The sequence below is a fragment of the Podarcis bocagei genome (assembly GCF_964188305.1).
Source record: "Podarcis bocagei genome assembly, chromosome: 4".
Lineage (NCBI taxonomy): Eukaryota > Metazoa > Chordata > Lepidosauria > Squamata > Lacertidae > Podarcis > Podarcis bocagei.
In genome coordinates this window covers 71,566,445-71,588,405 of record NC_138128.1, presented here as the reverse complement: position 1 = coordinate 71,588,405, position 21,961 = coordinate 71,566,445, and the positions used below count along the sequence as shown (strand labels likewise).

The 21,961-nt window shown below is 42.0% G+C and overlaps 1 protein-coding gene across 2 annotated transcripts in view; it reads left to right on the top strand.

Annotated features, from left to right (window-relative positions):
* The window catches only part of MCU (mitochondrial calcium uniporter), an 85,238-nt gene that overhangs the window by 49,905 nt on the left and 13,372 nt on the right, over window positions 1-21,961 (top strand). For both annotated transcript variants that reach the window (XM_081189782.1, XM_081189783.1), the window contains exons 2-3: window positions 18,238-18,307; window positions 20,935-21,105. In XM_081189782.1, coding sequence (XP_081045908.1) covers window positions 18,238-18,307; window positions 20,935-21,105 — 241 coding nt within the window. The remainder of the gene's footprint in view (window positions 1-18,237; window positions 18,308-20,934; window positions 21,106-21,961) is intronic.

Here is a 21,961-nt window from a genome sequence, read left to right as displayed (position 1 = left end):
ACTGTGTATTTTGTTGACTTGCTGTGTACACCCCCCCCCCCGTGCCCACAGGTCTCAGGGCAGTTCACAGAATAAAATCAAAATATAAAACCACAAAATATATAATCAAAATAAAAACATCAACCCAATTTTCTAGTACAGTCATACCTCGAGTTGAATGCGCTTCGGGTTGAGCGCGTTCAAATTGCGCTCCGCGGCAACCCGGAAGTAACAGAGCGTGTTACTTCCGGGTTTCGCCGCTCACACATGCGCAGACGCTAAAAATGACGTCACACGCATGCGAGGAAGCGGTGAAACGTGACCCGCACGTTCCATTCGGGATGTGACCGGGGCTCCGGAACGGATCCTGTTCGCATCCCAAGGTACCACTGTATCTCTTTTGAGTCACCTTAGCCTCTCAGTCCCCCTTTCTCTGTACTCATGTGTTGAAATGTTTTATCTCATGAGCCTCCTTATCTGCATAAGGCCATTTTTTAGCTCAAGAAAAGGATGTGAAAACAGAATCATAGAGCTGAAAGGACTTCACTTCAAAAGTCATCTTCTGACTGATGCAAGAAACCTGCTGCTAAAGAATTCCTGGTGGGTAACTATCCAGCCTCTGTTTAAAAAAAACTTAAAAACAAAGGAGAGTCCACTACCTTTTGAGGCAGTCTGAACATCTTGTGTCATCAGGAAGTCCCTATTTGAAATTCCTTTTCTTGTCATTTGAAACCATTGATTTTGATCCCACCCTCTCCCTCTGGAGAAAAAGAAAATAAATTTGCTCCATCATCTATGTGTCACCTCTTATTTGAATAGGGGTGTCGAACTGCCTCTTAATTGTCTTACCTAATTCCTTCAACCTTTCCTCATAGGACTTGGTCTTTCTCACTCTCCCATGGGCACATTCCTTAAACTGCAGTACCCAGAATGGGGGAAGTTACTGCCGATGAGGTCTGACCAAAGAGAATAAAGTAGTACCGTTACTGTCTGATATTTGAATTCTTCTGTTCATGAAGCCTAGAATTGCATTAGCCTTTTTAGCTTCTGAATTCCACTGCTGGCAAGAGAACTAAAATCAGATTGGTAAAGGTCTTTTGTATATTGGCCATGGCACCAACAAATCACTCTCCCTGTTATTATTGTAACTAAATTATAACATAAAGAAGTATATATCAGAGTATGCCTCTGTATCAATAATAATTTCTATGATACCTTACAGACTAAACTCCTGTGTCACATTTGCTACTTTTCACAGATGGCTTTTTTTGTCAGTTTTCACATTACTAAGTAATGCACATTAGTTGGTATGTTTTCAGAACAGCAGTGGACAGAATTTTAAGCAAAGAAGTAGCAGGTAGGGTGTGTTTTTAACTTTGTACAGTGCTTAAAATTCCTAGGTGCTGTACAAAAATAAATAAAGCAAGCCCTGCCTACAGGCTTTATGAACTAGCTTGTCTCTGCTACTCTCAGCTACATCGATGCAGCAATTTGGCTAAGTATGTAGTTCTGGTTTGGTGTTAGCAGAATGTTAGATTGTTTTGAAGAGAAGCCACACCAGATCCTCAATTTGTTTTAGATTTCATGGTACTAAGTTCTAAATTATAGTGTTGTGCAGGGCAGAATAAACCCTAATCAAGCTTGAAAAAGCTGTCATCTTTTCATAAGTGCAGAGCCAATGAAAAGCTGCTCACAATAACACCGCAAGCTGTTGTTGTTTTTTTTAAAAAAACCCCAAAGCCAAGGCTTGGTTTCTAGGATAAACATAACCGGTTATCACATCTGTCAAATGATGAATAAATGACTTCACGTTGGTATGTGTCGTGTAAGAAAGCATAATTTTCTGTTCCATCCTGTATTTGTCACATGCAGCAATGCTTCTGTTCCCCTGCATCTTCTGTCAAATACTACATTATTTGTCTCCCTGCTTGCTGCGGCTAAATCACACAATTACCGGTACATTGTCATTAGATTATTCCACCCAATTCATTTCTATGCAATGCAAATGGTGGGGATGTAATCAATTAAATATAGTTTGTGGACCAAACAACAACAGTGAATACCAGTTGTATTTGCTGGAACAATTTATGTTAAAGGCACGAGGCAATTAAGCAAACACTGGCAGTTTATTCTCCTGTTGCTGTTTTTTATCAGAATTCTCTGATGTCACTAATAATGACTTCAACTTGAGGTGTGTTCCTTGCACACATTGAAATAGCTTCAGCTCTGTGGCAGCCTGTTGAAAGTCTAGCATAATAAAATATACAATACACAGTGTGCTGAAAATACGAGATTACTGAAATTGTTTGTTTGTTTTGCAATGAATGGGTCACCATGGCACATCAATAAAGTCCCCTGGTATTGAGACTTTTAAAGTCTTGCCCGAGTTAAAGAAAGTATAGTTGGCTCAGGGCCAAAGTGCACACAACCTGAACAATGTCATGCATGGGTTTCTCCACAGATTGTTAGACTCTGGGAAGCTTGTTCGAGATTTGGATTCTAACAGGGTTCTTTAAGTACTTTGCTCCCTCTGCTGCCCTGATTCAGACTGAAACCCCCATGTGTGCAATTTCCCTGAAGAAGGTCCTGCTGAAATTAATGAGATCTTTGTTTCAGTGCAAAATGCAGGTGTGAGAGAGAGCTGGATTAATATTGAGACCACAGGTGTGTGCTGGCCACACACACACACACACGGGGGGGGGGGGGCTGATCAGGAATGATCCCCTGCATGTTGTGGTGGGAAAACTCAGGGGTAGAACTATATAGTTAAGGTGACATGTAGTTTGTCCTTTGGGTGAGCCATTAAATGAGGAGGGGAGGTTGCGTAAATTGTTGCTCTCGAGTAACAGTGTGCTCCAAAGAGGCATAAACCTTATTTTAAAAGGCTAAGAGGTATTTAGTGTGTAGTAGTAGTTAGGGTAAAAAGCGCTCCCTATTATTTTGTCCTCGTAGTTGTTGAATCTTTTGATCAAATTATTACACTTGGAGTTCAATATATAATTTGCAGCCTTTGCTGATGAAAATTACCACTTACCAAACACCTACAGCGGTACCTCGCAAGACGAATGCCTCGCAAGACGAAAAGCGCGCAAGACGAAAGAGTTTTCCATTTTTTGAGTCGTTCCGCAAGACGAATTTCCCTATGGGCTTGCTTCGCAAGACGAAACGTCTTGCGAGTTCTTGCGAGTTTGTTTCCTTTTTCTTAAAGCTGCTAAGCCGTTAATAGCCGCTAAGCCGCTAATAGCCGTGCTTCGCAAGACGAAGAAACCGCAAGACGAAGAGACTCGCGGAACGGATTAATTTCGTCTTGCGAGGCACCACTGTATCTTATACCAAGGAATAGTTCTCTCTCCAAAGTACTTTGCAAGAAGCTGTGCCACCAATAACTGGAAATTATGCTACTTACTTTATATTAGCACAGTTTGAATATTTCATCTGTTGTTACTTTTCTTCTCAAATTAATGGTCTTTTTGGAACATTTATTCTGCTGAGTCTGACATTAATATTCTGCACGTTTTTTTTTTAATAAAGCAAACACATTGTGCTGTTGGACCACAAGCAGCATTAGCAAAGAAATTGCACCAGCCCTTGTGTTTGCAGACCAAATAGTTTCTGAAGGCTTATGCAAAGCTGCAAATAAGGGGAGGCAAAAAACCAAAAAACAAAACTCTGTCTGCCTCCTGCTGGAATTTGTGCAAGGAAGAAACACAGGTCCCACAATATTCTTGGTGTTCTTTTTCCCTTCCTCTTTCACTAGCAGAGTCTCTTGCTTCCTTTGTTTTTGTGTGTGGCCTTGCCCCCATCCCCTTTGTGCCACTTGGCCAATTCACCAGTTCAAAACTTGGCTCCTCCACCAAGCTTTTGTGCATGCTGCATCAAACCTACAGAAGGGTATATGGTTGCGGGACTGTGCAACTGTGAAAATTCCATGTCTCCTTGATAAAGCTTGCTCCTGTGCAATTCTAGGAGAGTGACGACTACTGTTTCAGGCCCACCAGGAAATAGAAAATGAATTGCAACCATCATGTTAAAGCAAATAGTTGTCTCGTAGCCCTTCACCCAATGTGTCATTGCTTGGCGAAAAGGTTTCCTAAAGCTGGTAATTTGGCAATTAAAACAAGTGAAGGTCATGCTGTGTCTAAACCCATCAGTTTCTCCAGGAGCTAATATATTCATTGGTATGTGAATATTTTACTCCTTATTGGATCGAGTACATATTGCCTGGGAACAGAGCAGAGCACCTGTCACATAGTTCTGAATTTTCAAATATAAATCCTTCAACTTAATATACACTGGATATTGAAGCAAATATCTAGGACCATGCTCATTCTTTAAGCATACTACAGTTAGTAACTGGAATGCTCCAAGTTAACTCATGGCTTCCCTGCACTAGTTCATTTTCATATACAGAATAATAATAATAATAATAATAATAATAATAATAATAATAAGAAGAAGAAGAAGAAGAAGAAGAAGAAGAAGATAGAGGTTTAAAATGTTTGGGTAAACATTATTATTTGTTATAATTATTTGTATGTATCAAGTGTAGTAACTTAGTGAATCATTTACAGGGCAGCCTAGAAAACAGACTTATTTCTTACCCTATTTCATGTCAAAGTGCTGAATTAAGAAGAACACTGTAATCACTGAAGACAGGGATGCTCAATTTTGCACTGGCTCTTTAATGCTGTCTGATAATGTGTGTCTACGCATAAGTTTTTGTTTTGTTTTGAATTAAGTCCAGATATAGGGTTTCAGCTGAACTCTTGTTCTTCCTGTTTAGCAGAGGTTCAGGTGCTTTGTGAGCCTTGTAGAGGACTCTCTGTTATAGGTAAGTTATGGAAATGCAGGTAAATTATACCACCTGCAAGCAGATAGGTTTGGGGATGCAATAAAACAGTCACATTCTCCTGTTTTTTTGTGCCCCATACACTCTAGATCAAACTGCTGTTACGCTTCACAGGGATTTAAGAGCACAAAAGTCACTCAAGGTAGAAATTCTGTCTTATTTCAGTAGTTCTACTCTGTGAACTAGGAATTGGATCTGTCTGAAGATTCTGGGTGCTGAAATGGTCCGTATGCGGACTTGTGCAAATGTGGTAACAGACTGTTAGGCTCTGTAAGCTGTTGTTAAATTCTGTAGACTGTAATACAAAAATTCAATTACTTTGGGGAGGGCGAGTTCCACCCTCCCATATCAAGATTAATAGCTTCAACTTTGTCTCAGACTATCTTGTAATAACAGCATTTTGTTTTTCAAAGCTATCAATTTGGCATTCTAATTAGTTACAATCTCTCCACAGGCCAGTCTAGTAGCAGGTTTCTATCACGGCAAAACCGAAAGCTACATTATCTATCTAAAGGAAGGATTGTGTTCCTACTTAGATGTTAAACCATGTCACACAAGTATTATCTTATTTAACTTTTGTATTGTTTCACTTTAAAAAACAACAACACCCCAAAGCTGACAGTGGTTGTAGGATACACCTATCCACTTGAGACAGTTTTCATCCCGGGTCTCACTATTAATTGTCTGGGGAAGTAAAGATGGTCACTCTTCCTTCAGATCCCTATATATACTCAGTGTCTAGATCAGTGTTTCCCAACCTTTTTTGGGCAAAGGCACACTTGTTTGATGAAAAAAATCTCGAGGCACACCACCATTACAGCCCCGTGACGTCAGCGCGCAGCGTCACGCCGGGAGGGACGCACGAAAGTGTAAGTTTCAATTTTTTTCCCTCCCCCTTGCCGGGGAACCTCCAAGCTTTGGGGGTGGGGGGGAGGAGGCAGCAAAGCGAGGCAGGAAGGAGAGCGCGGCTTGGCTGGGTGAGCTTTGGCAGGGGCAGGGAATGAGAGCCGCGAGGCGGGCGCTGCGGACGGAGGCGCTGCCCGCCGAGCTCGCAGGCAGCCAGGCAGGCAGACGGCGAGAGCCCCGCGCTGGGCGGCCTCTCCTCGCCGCCGCCGCCCCGCCTCTCGCCACCCGACTCGCCCGCCTCCCTCCAGGCAACATCTCGCGGCACACCAGGCAACATCTCGCGGCACACTAGTGTGCCGCGGAACAGTGGTTGGGAAACACTGGTCTAGATGGTAGTCTTGCCACCAAATGCCCTGTCTCCTAGACAACAGGTTTTTTGAGGCTGCAAGGTGATGGGGTGGAAGGTGAAAATGCTCACCCCCTTAAATGGTTGCCTCTCCATCAAGCACCTCTCTAGGGAGCACTGAAAATTTATGTCTGGGAATATCAAATCACATCATTTTAGATCTGAAAGTGATCTTGAAGGTCATCTGGCTCAACCTCCTAAATCAACACAGAACCTATAGTACAGGATGCAATGACGATATCCCCGGCAGGTGCCCCAGTTGCTGCAAAGGAGAGCCCACCACTTTCCAATGTCATCTACCCCACCGTTGCACAGCTCTTACCGGTAGGAAGTTTCTCCCGTGGCAGCCATTGCTTCAGATACAGTGGTACCTCGGGTTACAGACGCTTCAGGTTACAGACTCCGCTAACCCAGAAATAGTACCTCGGGTTAAGAACTTTACCTCAGGATGAGAACAGAAATCACGTGGCGGCAGCGGGAGGCCCCATTAGCTAAAGTGGTACCTCAGGTTAAGAACAGTTTCAGGTTAAGAACGGACCTCCAGAATGAATTAAGTTCTTAACCCGAGGTACCACTGTATATGAGAGCATATTGGTCATCCACTCAGAGTAATGCCATTGGTCACACTGCCCAGTATGTCCGTCCTGATTGGCAGAGATGCTCCAAGGTCCTATGAGTCTTTGCAAGCCGTGCACCTGAGGTGTTTTTAAGCTGGAGATGAATCCAGCATCTTCTTCATGCAAAACATTTGTTCTACCACTGCCTTGGAGGGGGAAGTTATTCCCCATTCTCCCTCCCTGCCTCAGAAGGGATACTGTGCCTTGTTTATTCTGAGCAGCAGCTGGACAGGCACACAGAAGGGCCTGGAGTCCCAGGGCCACAGAAGCAGAGCCCTGAGACTATTGCTAGGCTACTACATGGCTCAGTATCAAGACCAAGTACAAAAAATGGTTATTTAGGAAAATAGAACTGGCTGTGTGAATAATAAGCATAACTGTAACAGAATAATGGCTTCCCCTTTTCTGGAAGATTGCATTCTCTGCCTCTTCCCTGATTCTCCTGTAGATTATTCTAACCTATTTTTGACTTCTTTTACTAATGCAAGGCAAATGCACAGGCAGGGAAATGTTTGTGACAGCTTCCAGGTTTAAGTCAAGGAATAAGTGACACCAAGCCCCTTGCTGTTGAAAACAGAAGATAGCTTTGGGAAGACCAAAGAGCTGGAGCTGTACTTTCATGGTTCTTCCCCTTACAAAATTCTTCAAATTGCCCCCTATGTATGAAGCACACTGTTGTAAATTAAGTTTTGGGAGAGGCACCCTTTCTGGTCACCAGCATAGCCTGTGATTCTAAGAGTTTTGTTCTACTCCACCCTAATGTACCTCGGCTGCTTTGATTCACAATGAGGTACAACAAGAGGGATTTTAGCCCTTTCTGGTGTTTTATACTGTAATGCTGAACTCAGTTACTAGATTTGCTTTGGGGGATAATAATAATAATATAATAATTTATTATTTATACCCCACCCATCTGGCTGGGTTTCCCCGGCCACTCTGGAGATGGGTTGCACCAGTGCCAGGATAGATGGCAACATGTTCCACATAATCACAGGAATGATGGTTAAACCAGACTATATGAGGGCTTTCTTTTTCCACAAGCATCATGTTGCCACAGTGAGGGGTGTGTGTGTGTGTGTGTGAGAGAGAGAGAGAGATAGACAGAGGGAGTGAGGCAGGCAGAGCTCTTTAATGCCTGCCTCCCGAGAGTGAACATAAGCAGAGGTTGAGTCAAAATTCTCTGGCTTGTTTCCTTCTATTCTTTTACATGCAGACTAATCTGTGAGCACTTCCAGACTGTCCATATTTTGGTCTTGCACAACAACCCCACAACCCCCAAAGATCTAGCATTTTGAGATGAGGAAAATGTACCAGAAAGTGTATGATAACTTGTGCTTTGATGCAATGTCATCTAACTGCCCTGCAAACCAATCAGAATGAACCAAGGATTACAAATAGATAAGGAAAGCAGATACAGTTTCCGACCTCTGGGTCTCCCACCAGTCCATGAGCTCGACCTAAGTAGTGAACCATGCCTATAACTTTAACCAAAAGGATTGTTTGTTTGCTGTACTGTAAAGACACTGGTATGTCAAGAATGTTTTGCTATCTAAAATATATATGCCCCAGCTGCAGTAGACAGAGTTATGATGGCCAGGAAAAGGCGCAAGGCAGAGTCATTATTCAGACAGATTGCAAACAAGGAAGATGCTAGGCTCCAGTGCACAGCTTGGGTAAGCTTGGGAAAAAGTTGTCACCCAAATTTGTATTGCTGCTGTTGTGTAGAAAGGAGAGTACTTGAAAACTAATGGGGATGGGGAAACCTGTGGCCCTGAGATGTTGTTGGGTGACAGTTCCAATTGTCCCTCATCATATTGGCTGGGAGTCCAGCAACATCTGGAAGGCCACAAGTTGCCCATGCTCACTTCAAATATATGTACACGCACATATATACGCATGCCACAACACCCATATACAGTGGTACCTCGCAAGACGAAAAACGCGCAAGACGAAAGAGTTTTCCGTTTTTTGAGTCGTTCCGCAAGACGAATTTCCCTATGCCTTGCTTCGCAAGACGAAACGTCTTGCAAGTTCTTGCGAGTTTGTTTCCTTTTTCTTAAAGCCGCTAAGCCGTTAATAGCCGCTAAGCCGTTAATAGCCGCTAAGCTGCTAATAGCCGTGCTTCGCAAGACGAAAAAACCGTAAGACGAAGAGACTCGCGGAACGGATTAATTTTGTCTTGCGAGGCACCACTGTAATGGAATTTATTGAATTAGTCTATTTTCCATAGTAAGGCAAAGGTCAACAAAATAAAATTTTGCATTATAAATTACCTAAATTAAAATAAAGAGAATAAATAGCACCTCAATAGGTTTATTCCCTCCCAATGTAGAATCTGCTCAGCAGATCATTGAAATGGACTCTAAATATATTTTTTCTGAGACTGGAAGCCAAAAAAGGCCATCCTCCAAGCTGCATATTGATTAGTTCTTTGCAACAAAAAGCTTGATCTTTAAAAAGGACTGTAATTAATGTTCTTTAATACAGGAATAAAATTGATATTCAAGATTATAGTGGGACTAATTATCCAATGTTGCTGCCCTGGTACATAATCAGTCTTAGAGTGGTGTGCCCCAGTACTGGCATCTCTCTCTCTCTCTGAAAATATTTAGAGAGAGAGAGAGAGAGCACTTTTTTCAGCTGGGACTCAGTGGAACTCAGTTATGGCACCTCTGTATCTCTATTTCTAGTGTTATTTTTCTAGAAAAAGAGGTACTCACTATGAACACCTTCCTCATTCTCAGAATGGCTTTGCTTGCATATATTTTCAATCTTTTCTTCCTTAGTAGCAAAGAACTTTCTGCATTCATGCTTTCTCAGGAAAGCTATTGCAGCTATCGGAGCAAATGCATTGTTTCCTCATCAGAGCTCAAGGGGGCAAGAACTGCTTAAGTTTCTGATACCTGCTTATTCTCTCCTGTTGGTTATTTATATCCTGCAATACTGTATATGAGAACTACCAGAAGATGTTGAAGGGGAACTATAGCTGCCTTGTCTTCAGACTTTGCTCCCATTCAAGCGAATAGAGTTTCCTAGTAAATGTGTAGTTATCTTCACATTTCTGTAAACCTTCTAATTTGGTTATTCTGTAATTCTGTGATTTGCTGTAGAATATATGATTGCTTAAAGAGTGGGAAGGAGCACGGGTGGAGGAAAGCAGAGGCTGAGATGACATGCAGGTTTCGTCCATCACTAATTTGACAGCCAGAGGCACTGCGATTGCTTTAGGAAAGCTTGCAGCACTCCTGTAATGTTACTGGGATTGTGGCCAACAGGTTTGGAGGTACTTGTATGTCAGAGCCAAAAATGGATTTTTATTTCACAGTGCAGAGCTGGAAGCAAGATTTGTCTTTTCAGCCATAGGCAGCTAATTGCCTTGACTCTGGTTCAGACGTGACTGGATTCGTTTTTGAGGGACCTGCAGCATAATGATGTAAAAAGCTTTTAATTTTCCCACACAGAAAATAGGAGCTGAACACCTAGCTCCAGAGCTTCAGTATTCAATTAATTAAGTGTCCCAGTGCTAGACTTTACTGTAAGACAGGAAATTAGAGGTGTGTACGGTTGTGTCTGTATGGAATATTCTATTAGCTTGAAGTGCAGAAATTTAATTTGTTATTTGGATTTCTTAATTCTGTGGGGGGAATGATTGCTGTTCCTGTTCTGTGTGTGTCTTCATGTGTTCACAAACACATCTGAGAAATTCCACGAATCTGTTATCATTGAGGGACGCGGGTTGCGCTGTGGGTTAAACCACAGAGCCTAGGACTTGCTGATCAGAAGGTCGGCTGTTCGAATCTCTGCGATGGGGTGAGCTCCCGTTGTTCAATCCCTGCTCCTGCCAACCTAGCAGTTCGAAAGCACATCAAAGTGCAAGTAGATAAATAGGTACCGCTCTGGCGGGAAGGTAAACGGCGTTTCCGTGCACTGCTCTGGTTCGCCAGAAGCGGCTTAGTCATGCTGGCCACATGACCCGGAAGCTGTACGCCGGCTCCCTTGGCCAATAAAGCGAGATGAGTGCCGCAACCCCAGAGTCGGTCATGACTGGACCTAATGGTCAGGGGTCCCTTTACCTTTACCCTTTATTATCATTGAACTTAGAAAGGTAGAACTTAGCTGACCAGAAATTATCTAGAATACGTAAATAATAGGTAGGCTACCTAAACTGGATAGAAGTGAATGTAATTGGCATATATTAGACCAGTACAACCATCGTATGTAGCCATGTTTGGTAGCCTAAGCCCTTATTAAGAGCCTGAATGTGCAGAGAAACTATATACTGAGCTAAGAGTTAAACCCTACTAAGGGATTGTGTACTATGGAAATGCCCGTGAAAACTGCTTTTCATCATGCAAGCAGAGAGGTAAGGAAGGTAGGGAAATGATGGTTCATTCTGTATTGAAGCAAGATTTTGCTACGAATGATGCAAACAGGGGGTTGCAAACCCATTCCAAACAAAGGTTTCATATCCAGATTTGCACCCCATCCTTAACTATGTAGCAGCTATTCAAATGTTAACACTTCACTATGGTTAAGGGGGAACAAGCAATGGACAAAACATTATGTCAGAAAGGAGTCGTTGATAAAAAAAGAAAAGACGGTGGTAATTAAATCAATACCAGCTACACTGGTAGGTGGTATCCTATTGAAAATGCTGACCGACACATTCTATCTAGATTAAAAACATTACTCTAGTCTATGGGGTGGAGGTTGAATTATGGAAGCTTCTTGTGCGCTCTGACTTTTAAAATGCCTATTGGCATTACCACTGTGACAGTGAGAGGTGAGGCAGGAGATAAGCTGTTTTTACCATTAGGATGAAACCCAGAGACCCTAGGTGGGACCATTGAGCTGTTAATGGGCCTCTGTGCATGAACCTTATCTGCCAAGTATCCATAATCAGATAGTGAGGGAATAAAACTTCCAAACTCTTACAGCTTGTGCATGTTCTCAAACTGATGAAACCCTCTTTATCCCAATGGATCTGTTACCAGATGCTCTTAAAGGTAAACACATGCCTTCAATTGAAATCTGGGTGTAATTATTTAGTATTGCTTCCTGAACTGATGCCAGAACATTCTGGCTATTAACTAAATGTCATCGAATGAATGGTTGTGAAACATAATCAATGAAGTCTGGAATGTGTGCTGAGTTTTATTTGGTCCAAAGCTTCATTATTCTGCTGAATTCTTGTTGGGTATCAGGTGTTATGTTCTGTTACCCTTAAGATCAGAAACTAAACTTGTTCAGCACTCTTTAGATGAGAGAGCACTGATGCTTTTATAAATTGGAGTCTGCTTTGTATGGCATAGTGGCCTGGGGAGACCAGGAGCAGCACTCAAGGGTTATGGATTCATTTATCTCAGTGTGTATAGTTGCTGCACTATTAACTTATTTAATCAAATTTGCATTAGCCGTGGCTCACAAATATGCTACTAGGCTTGAATCCTAAGCTTCCTCTCATTCAGCATAGATGTCTGTTAAGCCTGTATTCTAGATGTTTCATGGCTGGAACTTTACCTGGAAGTCTTCTAGTACAACCCCTAGTACAACACTTTTTATCATTACACTTGGTCTTTAAAATAAAACAGCTGAGGAGAGAAATCAGAAAACTTGGTCAAACTTTCCTTGCTGTGTGCCACACATAGAGCCCTAATCCCATGTTCCTCTCATGTGCCAAAGGCAAAGGATTGATTTGGGGAGTCTGCTATACCCATGCTGCTGTTCTAGTCCTTCCACTTCCTTATTGCTGTGCATTCATGTGCAGTTATAAAATTGCTTGAAACCTTGCTACTTTAACATTTGGGGCACAATCAAGCTTCTTCAGTGTTCATTCACGATAGCCGAGCGAAACCTCTGTTGTAAGTGACAGCATGATTCCTAAATGCTTCTGTCTGCGTAAGGCAGGGGTCAGCAACCTAAGGCCCTTGGGCTGGAAGCGGCCCGCAGAGGTCATTTGACCAGCCCATGAGCCGCCCCCGAACCCAGTTACCCGCTTGCGCACTACACTAAACCGGCACAGTGCAGCACGGGGACTCACTTCCACGGCACCAGAAATTGTGTCTGCGCACGCACAGACGCCAAAAAACACCAGGAGGGGCACACTCAGGCACACACGCGATCTGGCCCACGGAGGGATCTCCGTGGGACCGATCTGGCACGGGCAAGAGAAACCTTTCTGACCCCTGACGTAAGGGAATGGCTTTGCCCAACACAAGATTGGTATACTGGCTGTGCCTGCTTTTAGACAAAATAGGTTTGATCAAGGTGTCGAGTGACGTGGTTGTAGTTGTTTACCTTCACTTCCGACTACTATAAAGATCTCTCTACATGGGGCTGCTGCTAGGAAGCTACCTTGCTCAACTTGCTGCTGCTGCAGTTCTGCAGTAACTGTTACAGTAGCAACTGGTGTGACTCCATTTCCAGACTCAACTCAAGGTGCTGGTTGTTAACTTTTAAAGCCGCAAATTGTTTTGGATCCCTAAAGAGCTGTGTCCTCCCATAGGAACCCACACTTCTGTTAAGGATGCTCTTTTGTGTACCCCATCAGTTTCTGAGGCATCTCTAGTAATGAGGTGCAGGAGATAGCCTTCTCTGTTTGCTCCCAGGCTGTGAAACTCTTCCACAAGAGAGCTCTCTGCCATCCGCTAATGATTGTCCACTACCTTTTGAAAACTCATCTGTCCTGGCAGATGTTTTCAAATTTTATTTAATTAGTCTGCATTATATGCCTTTTCTGTCTGCACCTAGTTTTTGTTACTGTTGTCATTCGCACTGCATTTGATTGCTTTTGATACTGTGTATTTTATTTCAGACACAATGGGCATTTTTGTGTGGAAAAGCAGCGTGCAAATTTGCTGTAAAAAAAAAAAGAGGGTGGGAATAAATGAGATGGCTTTATCTATCTTGATCTGCTTGTGGACTCTCTAGAGACACCTGACTGGCCACTGTGGAAGACTGATTAAACTAACCTGCACCTCTGTGTAAAGCTAGATTAAATAGACTTTTATGGTGACATCCTGCATGGAAATTCTGGTATTCTCATGTTCAGCAGCACCCTATCTGTGGATGGGGAAGATACCCCATTGTTTAGTGTTTGAAATTTTAAGTATCTGTGCAGGATGCTCAAATCCTTTGGGATGCAAGATAGATTTTTAAAAATCCCTTGCTGTTTATCACACGTGTATCCCATTCCTCTTCCAAAGAGTGGATTTATTTATTAATTTTCTTATGTTTATATTTCACCTTTCTTCCGTCATAGAACCCAAAGTGGCATTCATGTGCTTCCCAACTTCAGTAAGATGGTGGTCTCATATCATGCCTGGGTTACATATTGTTCCCAGGTGAATTCCCATCTTGATAGTATGGTGCCTTGTATACTGAGCTGCCATCAGAAGAACTTCCTCATGTTTCTTTGAGTAACACTGTAGTGAAGAAACGTGCTGTTTCTTCCAGGAAGTGGCCTTATTGCTGTTAAGTAAGAAAAGAAAAATGGAGATTGGATCATTTCTGTGAAGGTGTAGCATAAATTGACCTGATAACAGACGTGCATTGCATCTCAAGTCCCTTGATTACGTCTTACTGTACTACAGTGGTACCTTGGTTTACGAACTTCCATTCCAGAAGTCCGTTCTTAAACCAAAGTGTTCTTAAACCAAGGCATGCTTTCCCATTGCAGCAGAGGACTCAATTTACAAATGGAACACACTCAACAGGAAGCGAAACATGTTCTTATTCCAAGGCAAAGTTCACAAACCAAAACACCTACATTTGGGTTTGCAGCGTTCTTAACCCAAGTTGTTCATAAACAGGGCTGCCTTCAGATGTCTTCTAAAAGTCTGGTAGTTGTTGTTCTCTTTGACCAGATGTCAAAGAGAACAACAACTACCAGACTTTTAGAAGACATCTGAAGGCAGCCCTGTTTAGGGAAGCTTTTAATGTTTGATGTATCATAGTATTTTAATATTCTTTTGGAAGCCGCCCAGAGTGGCTGGGGAAACCCAGCCAGATGGGCGGGGTATAAATAATAAATTATTATTATTATTATTATTATTATTATTATTATTATTATTATTATTAACTAAGCTGTGCTTAAACCAAGGTACCACTGTACTGCTGTTTTCAAAACAGGACCTGTTGTACCACGTTGCAATAAGTGACCAACAGTTAGATATCAACAGCTATATATGCTGATCACATGCATAGCTTCAATCTTTTCTCTTCTTAAGAACATTTTATAGGAAAGCAGGTGCCACAGCCTCAATCTAGTTTACGGATATATGAACCCACGTGGAGAGAGAATTAATGATTCTGCCTCCCTGTTTCCATCAGGCAAACATATGTACCTAAGCAGAGGCTCTAGGCTAGTTGGGATAACAGCTGCAAAACTGCATGAAGAGAGAAGAGCCCATTCAGGCAGTTTCAGATAGTCCAACAGAGCAAATAAAGTGTAGCAAGGAAGATTACTGGAAATAAGTAGCAATAACTTTGTCAATTAGAATTTTGGTAGGTTGAGAATGCATGTTAATCAAATGAAAAAGAGGTAGCAAGCTGGAGGGATCAACTTTTTGCCTTCACAAAGGAGATTATTTCAGACCCGTGCTATTTTAAATCTGAAACTCCAGTCCAGACGGAATAGGAGTGTCTGTTATTTCTAGATCCACCTTGCACGAGCATCATATTCACTATTGCATTACTACAACAGAGGCTGTAGCAGTGAATATAATATAAATCAAGCTGGATCGCAGTTGTGTAGTGTGGACAAACTAGACATTTGAAAGTATGTATGGTTTGTTTGAGTAGCTATGAAATTTAGGACTATATCCAATGACTTTTAACATGATAGCCTTCAGTGGCCGATCTTGTACAGATACATACCCTTTTTTGTATTTAACCTTATAGGTCTTCTGCAAAATGGGCTGAAGCAAAATTTGGAGCAAATGCCAAAAGGTTTAGTTCAAAGAAATTGAGATTTTATAAAATCAAGGCAGAGTGTGGTTCCATCAGTAGCCTGAATACAATATTTCAGGGTGCCACCCCTCATGGTTATAGAACTTCACAAATTTACACCTGAACGGGACCTTGTCCCATGTATAGTGATATCATGCAAATGAACCCCTGTCAGTTGTTTCCACTTGGGATGTCTCCTACGCAGTGCAGGAAGCCAATTGTTAACAAACCAACCATCACGTATGAAAGAGTATCTACGGTTCCACTCATTCCAACAGCAAACAGTTGGTTGTGCCTTGAGGGATTGGAGACGCAGCAATGAGTACCAACCAACTGTTTGGGGGGCAGGGCCATTACTCAGTGGTAGAGCACCCCGAAGGGGCCTGATTCAGTCCCCAGCATCTCCAGGAAGGGCTGGGAATGTGCCCTTTCAGAGACCCTGAGAACTACTGTCAATCAGTGAAGACACATTACTCTGCTAGACAGGTCAATGGTCTGGCTCAGTATAAGGTAGCTTCCTATGTCCCCTACCCAGCAATAATAGCGAACTTATTGAAGGAAATATCTACATGTTTGCCAACCTGTATATCTGCAGGTATGCTGATGCTGGTGTTGGTGGCAGTGGTCCATTAATAAAAAAGATTTAGAAAAACCAGCGCTGGAAAGTACAGCAATGCAGTGCAAAATAGAACCACCCCCACTACCATCCATTCTAAAATGTATGAGGCAGCCATAGCATGGCAGAAGAAAAGTTAACGTACGAAAACTCATACCAAGAACTAACTTAGTTGGTCTTTAAGGTGCTACGGGAAGGATTTTTTTTATTTTGAGTACAGGAAATGTGTCAGTTTGGGTAGTTCAGTGAAGCCATTTGATGTGTGGTAGCATGGTAATTACAGCATATTGGAGCAATCTCCTCTATATACAGCATTGTACTTAGGAAATGGAAGAGGGAAATTGTTCTATCCAAGTAGCTAGTTGGTGTCCTCTGAATAAATTGATTCCTACCTTAATGCAGAGCAACAAGAGGATGTTCGCTGGCAACTCAAGTAATGAGCCATCCTTTTCTCTTAAGGAGCTCCAGGCTGAGTCAGTGCAGATGTTGCTGCAGTCCCCTCTGTAGCAAGCTGCTCATCCGAGTGGTCTATTCAAGATTGCAAGGCTCTTTCTGAGATTAGGAAAACTGCATTCCCTTACCCGCAGTTGTGGAAGTAGCCCCATCTATTGCATGCCCTTACTTCAGAGAGAAGAACTTATCACAGATATTTGACAATGTACTGTTTCAAGGTAAACATCAGCTACCATATTCCAAGTCACCTTTTCTTTTTCACACTGAACAACACGTTAGAGGTGCTATAGGTATGGGCTTAACACACTGCGAAGCTCCTGAAAACTAATGGCTTCTATTAATAATTTAATTTAGAAATTTAAAAGCCGTAGTCCTAAATATCCTTATTTGCAAGTAAGCACTTTTCAAAAGGAGCCTTGCTGCTGCATGGAGAAGTTTAAGATAAAAGTGCAGCTGTAAGCTTCATAGAATAGTTAGGCTTTTAAAATTTTATATGAAGATTTAGATTGCAATGGCTGAAGGTCAGGGTTTAGCAATATTGTCCATGCATTTTGCAGTAAGTAGATGGCCATGACCATAAAAAGATTTTAAAATTAATTTATTAACCGCCATTTGTGGGAATATTCAGTAATTGTGCCATTATGGCTCCATCAGAATGAAATTCAGATTTCCTAATTAAATAAGTTAAGTGTGAAACAGATGCAGCAGGTTTTACGTGGAATTGTATGTGAATTCTGTTGTTGTATGCGGTTGTTTGAATAAGCAGTTCAAGACAGAAATGTGCAATTGGTGTGGATTAACCAATATTTCTAAGGAGTCCTGCTTAAGCATTCCCTAAGGTAGTTAGTCTTTCAGCCTGCAAACATTTTCCTCTGTCTCTGCTTCTGCCCGTTTGCTTGTATAAAATGTACCAAAATGTTTTTAGTTGTTTCTGCTGGGTTTCCTAAAAGATGTACCGGTATCACTTTGATTCTGGGTGCTGGCGATTCACTCTTATTGCTGTGCTTCTTTCTTAGATAATGTTTTGCATTTTGAATCTTTTTGCAGCCTGTTAGCACACTCACGCCCTTGACTTAAAATGGAAATTAATTCCTATCAGGGCTATTTTTCTAGAAAAGGGGGTGCCAGAACTCACCATGAACACCTCCCTTGTTCTCTTAGAATGGAAATGGCGCCCACCTGAGAGGTGCTGGAACTAAGTTCCGGCTGAAAAACCCCCCCCTGCTTATAGTACTTTTTAAAGATTTTGTGACTTGCAAAGAATTCCATTCTCTCCCTCCACCCCCTGGCTTTAAATTCAGATGAGCAAAAAATTGTAAGGTATGGGAATTGGCTCGTGAACTGTATCCATACTGAATGACAGATGGCAACAAGAAGTATATCTCCTGAAAGGTTCTACCAGTTCATTGTCTTCCCTACAGTAGGATGTTGCTAGATTGGTGTCCTGGCATGGGTCATCTGAAATAACCTAGCACTTGCTGTTTTTCTTAATAAATATTTCCTTCCTGTTTTCCTTTCCTAGGCACACCAAAGGCTTCCTCCTTGGCAGACCATGAGAGTAGTCTATTGCAGTACTGTAGTGCCCTCTGATGGTGAGTACAATAAATAAATTTGTTCAAGACAAGATTCCTACCCCAATGCTCAAAGATTGTGTGTCTGTATTGGTATTTTTTAAAATCAAGGGTGTGCCTCAGTATTCCCCCCCCCCCATAGAAATTGTGGCAAATGAGGTTCACTTGTAGGCAGATGCACTTCAAAATTTGATGAAATGGTTTGCTGGTTAAAATAAATACCTTTACCTACTCTGCTTTGTTGCAAGAAGGCAGTGGTACGTGATTTTCTTTGCCACTTACCTTTTTCTCTTTTTGCCCATTCTCAAATTAGAGGAGGATCTTTTCCCATTGTTTGTTTTGTTCTTTGTGACTTCATGTCACTTTACCAGCCTTGTTTAGGGCTACCTTTTCAAGGTCAACTCCATGCCTTGAAGGTCAGTCAGAATTCTTCTTGCAGAGATTCAGAATGATGCGTAGCTGCATTTGGACTTTTGCTTCAAAAACCAACTTGAAACATATCACTTCCATTTTCCTTTTTTAAATTCATTTTTCTTCTTTGCTTTGCATATGTACGGTACCTTTCACAACTGATACTTATAAGAGCTTTAGCGTTTCCTGCATCTTAGTTTGAGTTTGAAACCAATATGGCTAGTATGCATATGTGGTCTTAAAGTGACAGGCTTTGGTTTTCTTTGCTGTGGGTTCGTGTCCTCTCCAAAAATGTGTAAATTCCGGACTAAAGACATTCATGGCGGCTGTTGCCCCAGTTTCCTTAGCTGTATTTGCGTAAGAGGAGTTGAGGCTGTAGTTGCTCAAAATGGCCTCTCCCAACTCTCTGGCTGAGGGACATCTGGTCCTGGGAATGTTGCAAAGGAGTTCTGAGGTCAATGTAGAGTCTACAGAAACATTGTGCACGGCAAAAAGCCAGTGAGGTTTTCAGCTAGCCAGAACAATTCTTTTAAAAACAAAACACCTTCGCCCTCTCCCTTCACAGACCTCCAACAGAAGCTGTAGCCTCTGAATTATGTAGTCAAACCTCTGGCATCGCCCCATTGTTAAAATGTTACTGAATTATTAGAGCTGTTGTAAGATAGAGTCAGCTAGATGCTGTGTGTATTGAGTTTATATTTCCCCTTGTTTTTATCTAGTGTCACAGAATGTGTACCTGTCATACTGATGGGAAACCTGAAGTGTCCTGCCCACTGTCCACTTGGGCACTTGAAACATGGCTGTTACCCCACCAAAAAATAGTTGAACCAGATCAGCAGTCAGAACTGTTCTGTACTTATTTTAAGTATGCTAATTTTTTTGAAATGATTTTCTACTTAGTAGTGAACTCGCATTTTTAAACTACAGAGAGAGGGAGAGGGAGGGAGTTTAAAATGCTAACCAAAGAGAAAAGTATTTCAAAACCTTGGGGATACATTAAGCTATTTCCAATAGTACCATGTTAAAACTGAGTTCAAGAAAAAATCGGCCATTAAGAATGAATTGTGAGATTTCTATAATTTCATTAAAGTAAAGGGACCCCTGTCCATTAGGTCCAGTCGTGGCCAACTCTGGGGTTGCGGGGCTCATCTTGCTTTATTGGCTGAGGGAGCCGGCGTACAGCTTCCGGGTCATGTGGCCAGCATGACTAAGCCGCTTCTGGTGAACCAGAGCAGCGCACGGAAACGCCGTTTACCTTCCCGCCGGAGCGGTACCTACCGTATTTTTCGCTCTATAATACGCACCCGACCATAACACGCACGTATTTTTTAGAGGAGGAAAATCTGTAGGCATGCCACCCGTAGGCATTCCCTCCATAACACGCACATACATTTCCCCTTACTTTTTAGGAGGAAAAAAGTGAGTGTTATGGTGCAAAAAATACGGTATTTATCTACTTGCACTTTGATGTGCTTTCGAACTGCTAGGTTGGCAGGAGCTGGGACCGAGCAACGGGAGCTCACCCCTTTGTGGGGATTTGAACTGCCGACCTTCTGATTGGCAAGTCCTAGGCTCTGTGGTTTAACCCACAGCGCTACCCAAGTCCCTATAATTTCATTACTAACATGGTATTTTCAATAGAGAGATTTTTTAAAATGCAAAAAGAATCATTTCTTCACTTAGATGGCGGAAAGCTCCCGGCACTGAATGTTATTGTTATTTATTAAATTTATGCACCACCCTTCGTCTGAAGATCACAGGGCAGTTTACAGCATAAAAATACAAAATGAAGACACAAAATACCATAATAGCAGCAACAACCAATAACCCCTCTCCTACAAACACATTTAAAAGACCATAGATGGTTTAATCAGCCAAAGACCAAGTTATAGATGAATGTTTATTATTGTTGTTGGGTGTCTTTTGTGTTGGTATTTTTTTAAAGAGAATTAAAAATTATTTGCCCAAATATTGAAGCATCTTACATGGGCCATTGAATAACAAGACAGATACTTGTTACTGGTGTTGTTTTCTGTAGATCGGAAAGTCTATGTGGCATTTTATTTTTTGCTTTTGAGAATGGCATTGCTGTTGCACACAAACTTTTAAGTTCCCCCAAATGAGTCCTAGAACCAGCTGCTGGAACCTCTGCTTTATGAATTTAGTAATAGTGTTTATTTTAAATTACATGATATACTTGAAGTAATCTGTTTTGAATGTCTGCTTCCCTGCCCCAGACGTTACAGTGGTTTATCAAAACGGGTTACCTGTAATATCTGTGAATCTTCCATCCCGGCGTGAGCGGTGCCAGTTTACACTTAAGCCTATATCGGATTCTGTTGGGGTATTCTTACGGCAACTACAAGCAGAAGACCGGGGAATCGACCGGGTTGCCATTTACTCACCAGGTACCACTCAGCATTACTGAAGCAATTGGATGAACACCTACAATACAATGTTAGATTCTGCACTTGTTTTCTGTGCTTACAGTTCCTTTAGTTTGTTAAGGCATTTTCATCAAAACTGCTTGTAAAACTGATATGGATGTTATATCATATTAGCAGTATTTCACATGTCTTGTAAAACTGTTATGTTGAGGGTGGGGGTGAGGATAATCCCCACTCTAGAAAATGTCGGCTCTTTGATGTTTTCTTAGGCATACCTAAGATTCATAATGTATAAGCTCATTTAATAAAAAGGATACAGTGGTACCTCGGGTTAAGTACTTACTTTGTTCCAGAGGTCCGTTCTTAACCTGAAACTGTTCTTAACCTGAAGCACCACTTTAGATAATGGGGCCTCCTGCTGCCGCCACGCCGCCGGAGCCCGATTTCTGTTCTTATGCTGAAGCAAAGTTCTTAACCTGAAGCACTATTTCTGGGTTAATGGAGTGTGTAACCTGAAGCGTATGTAACCTGAAGCATATGTAACCCGAGGTACCACTGTACTTGGTTTCTTGTGGCTACAATTAACTACGGTACTGGCCAGTGTGGTGTAGTGGTTAAGAGCGGTAGACTCGTAATCTGGTGAACTGGGTTTGATTCCCTGTTCCTCCACATGCAGCTGCTGGGTGACCTTGGGCCAGTCACACTTCTTTGAAGTCTCTCAGCCCCACTCACCTCACAGAGTGTTTGTTGTGGGGGAGGAAGGGAAAGGAGAATGTTAGCCGCTTTGAGACTCCTTAAAGGGAGTGAAAGGCGGGATATCAAATCCAAACTCTTCTTCTTCTTCTTTGGAGTAGCAGGTCTTGTGATATAAACTGCT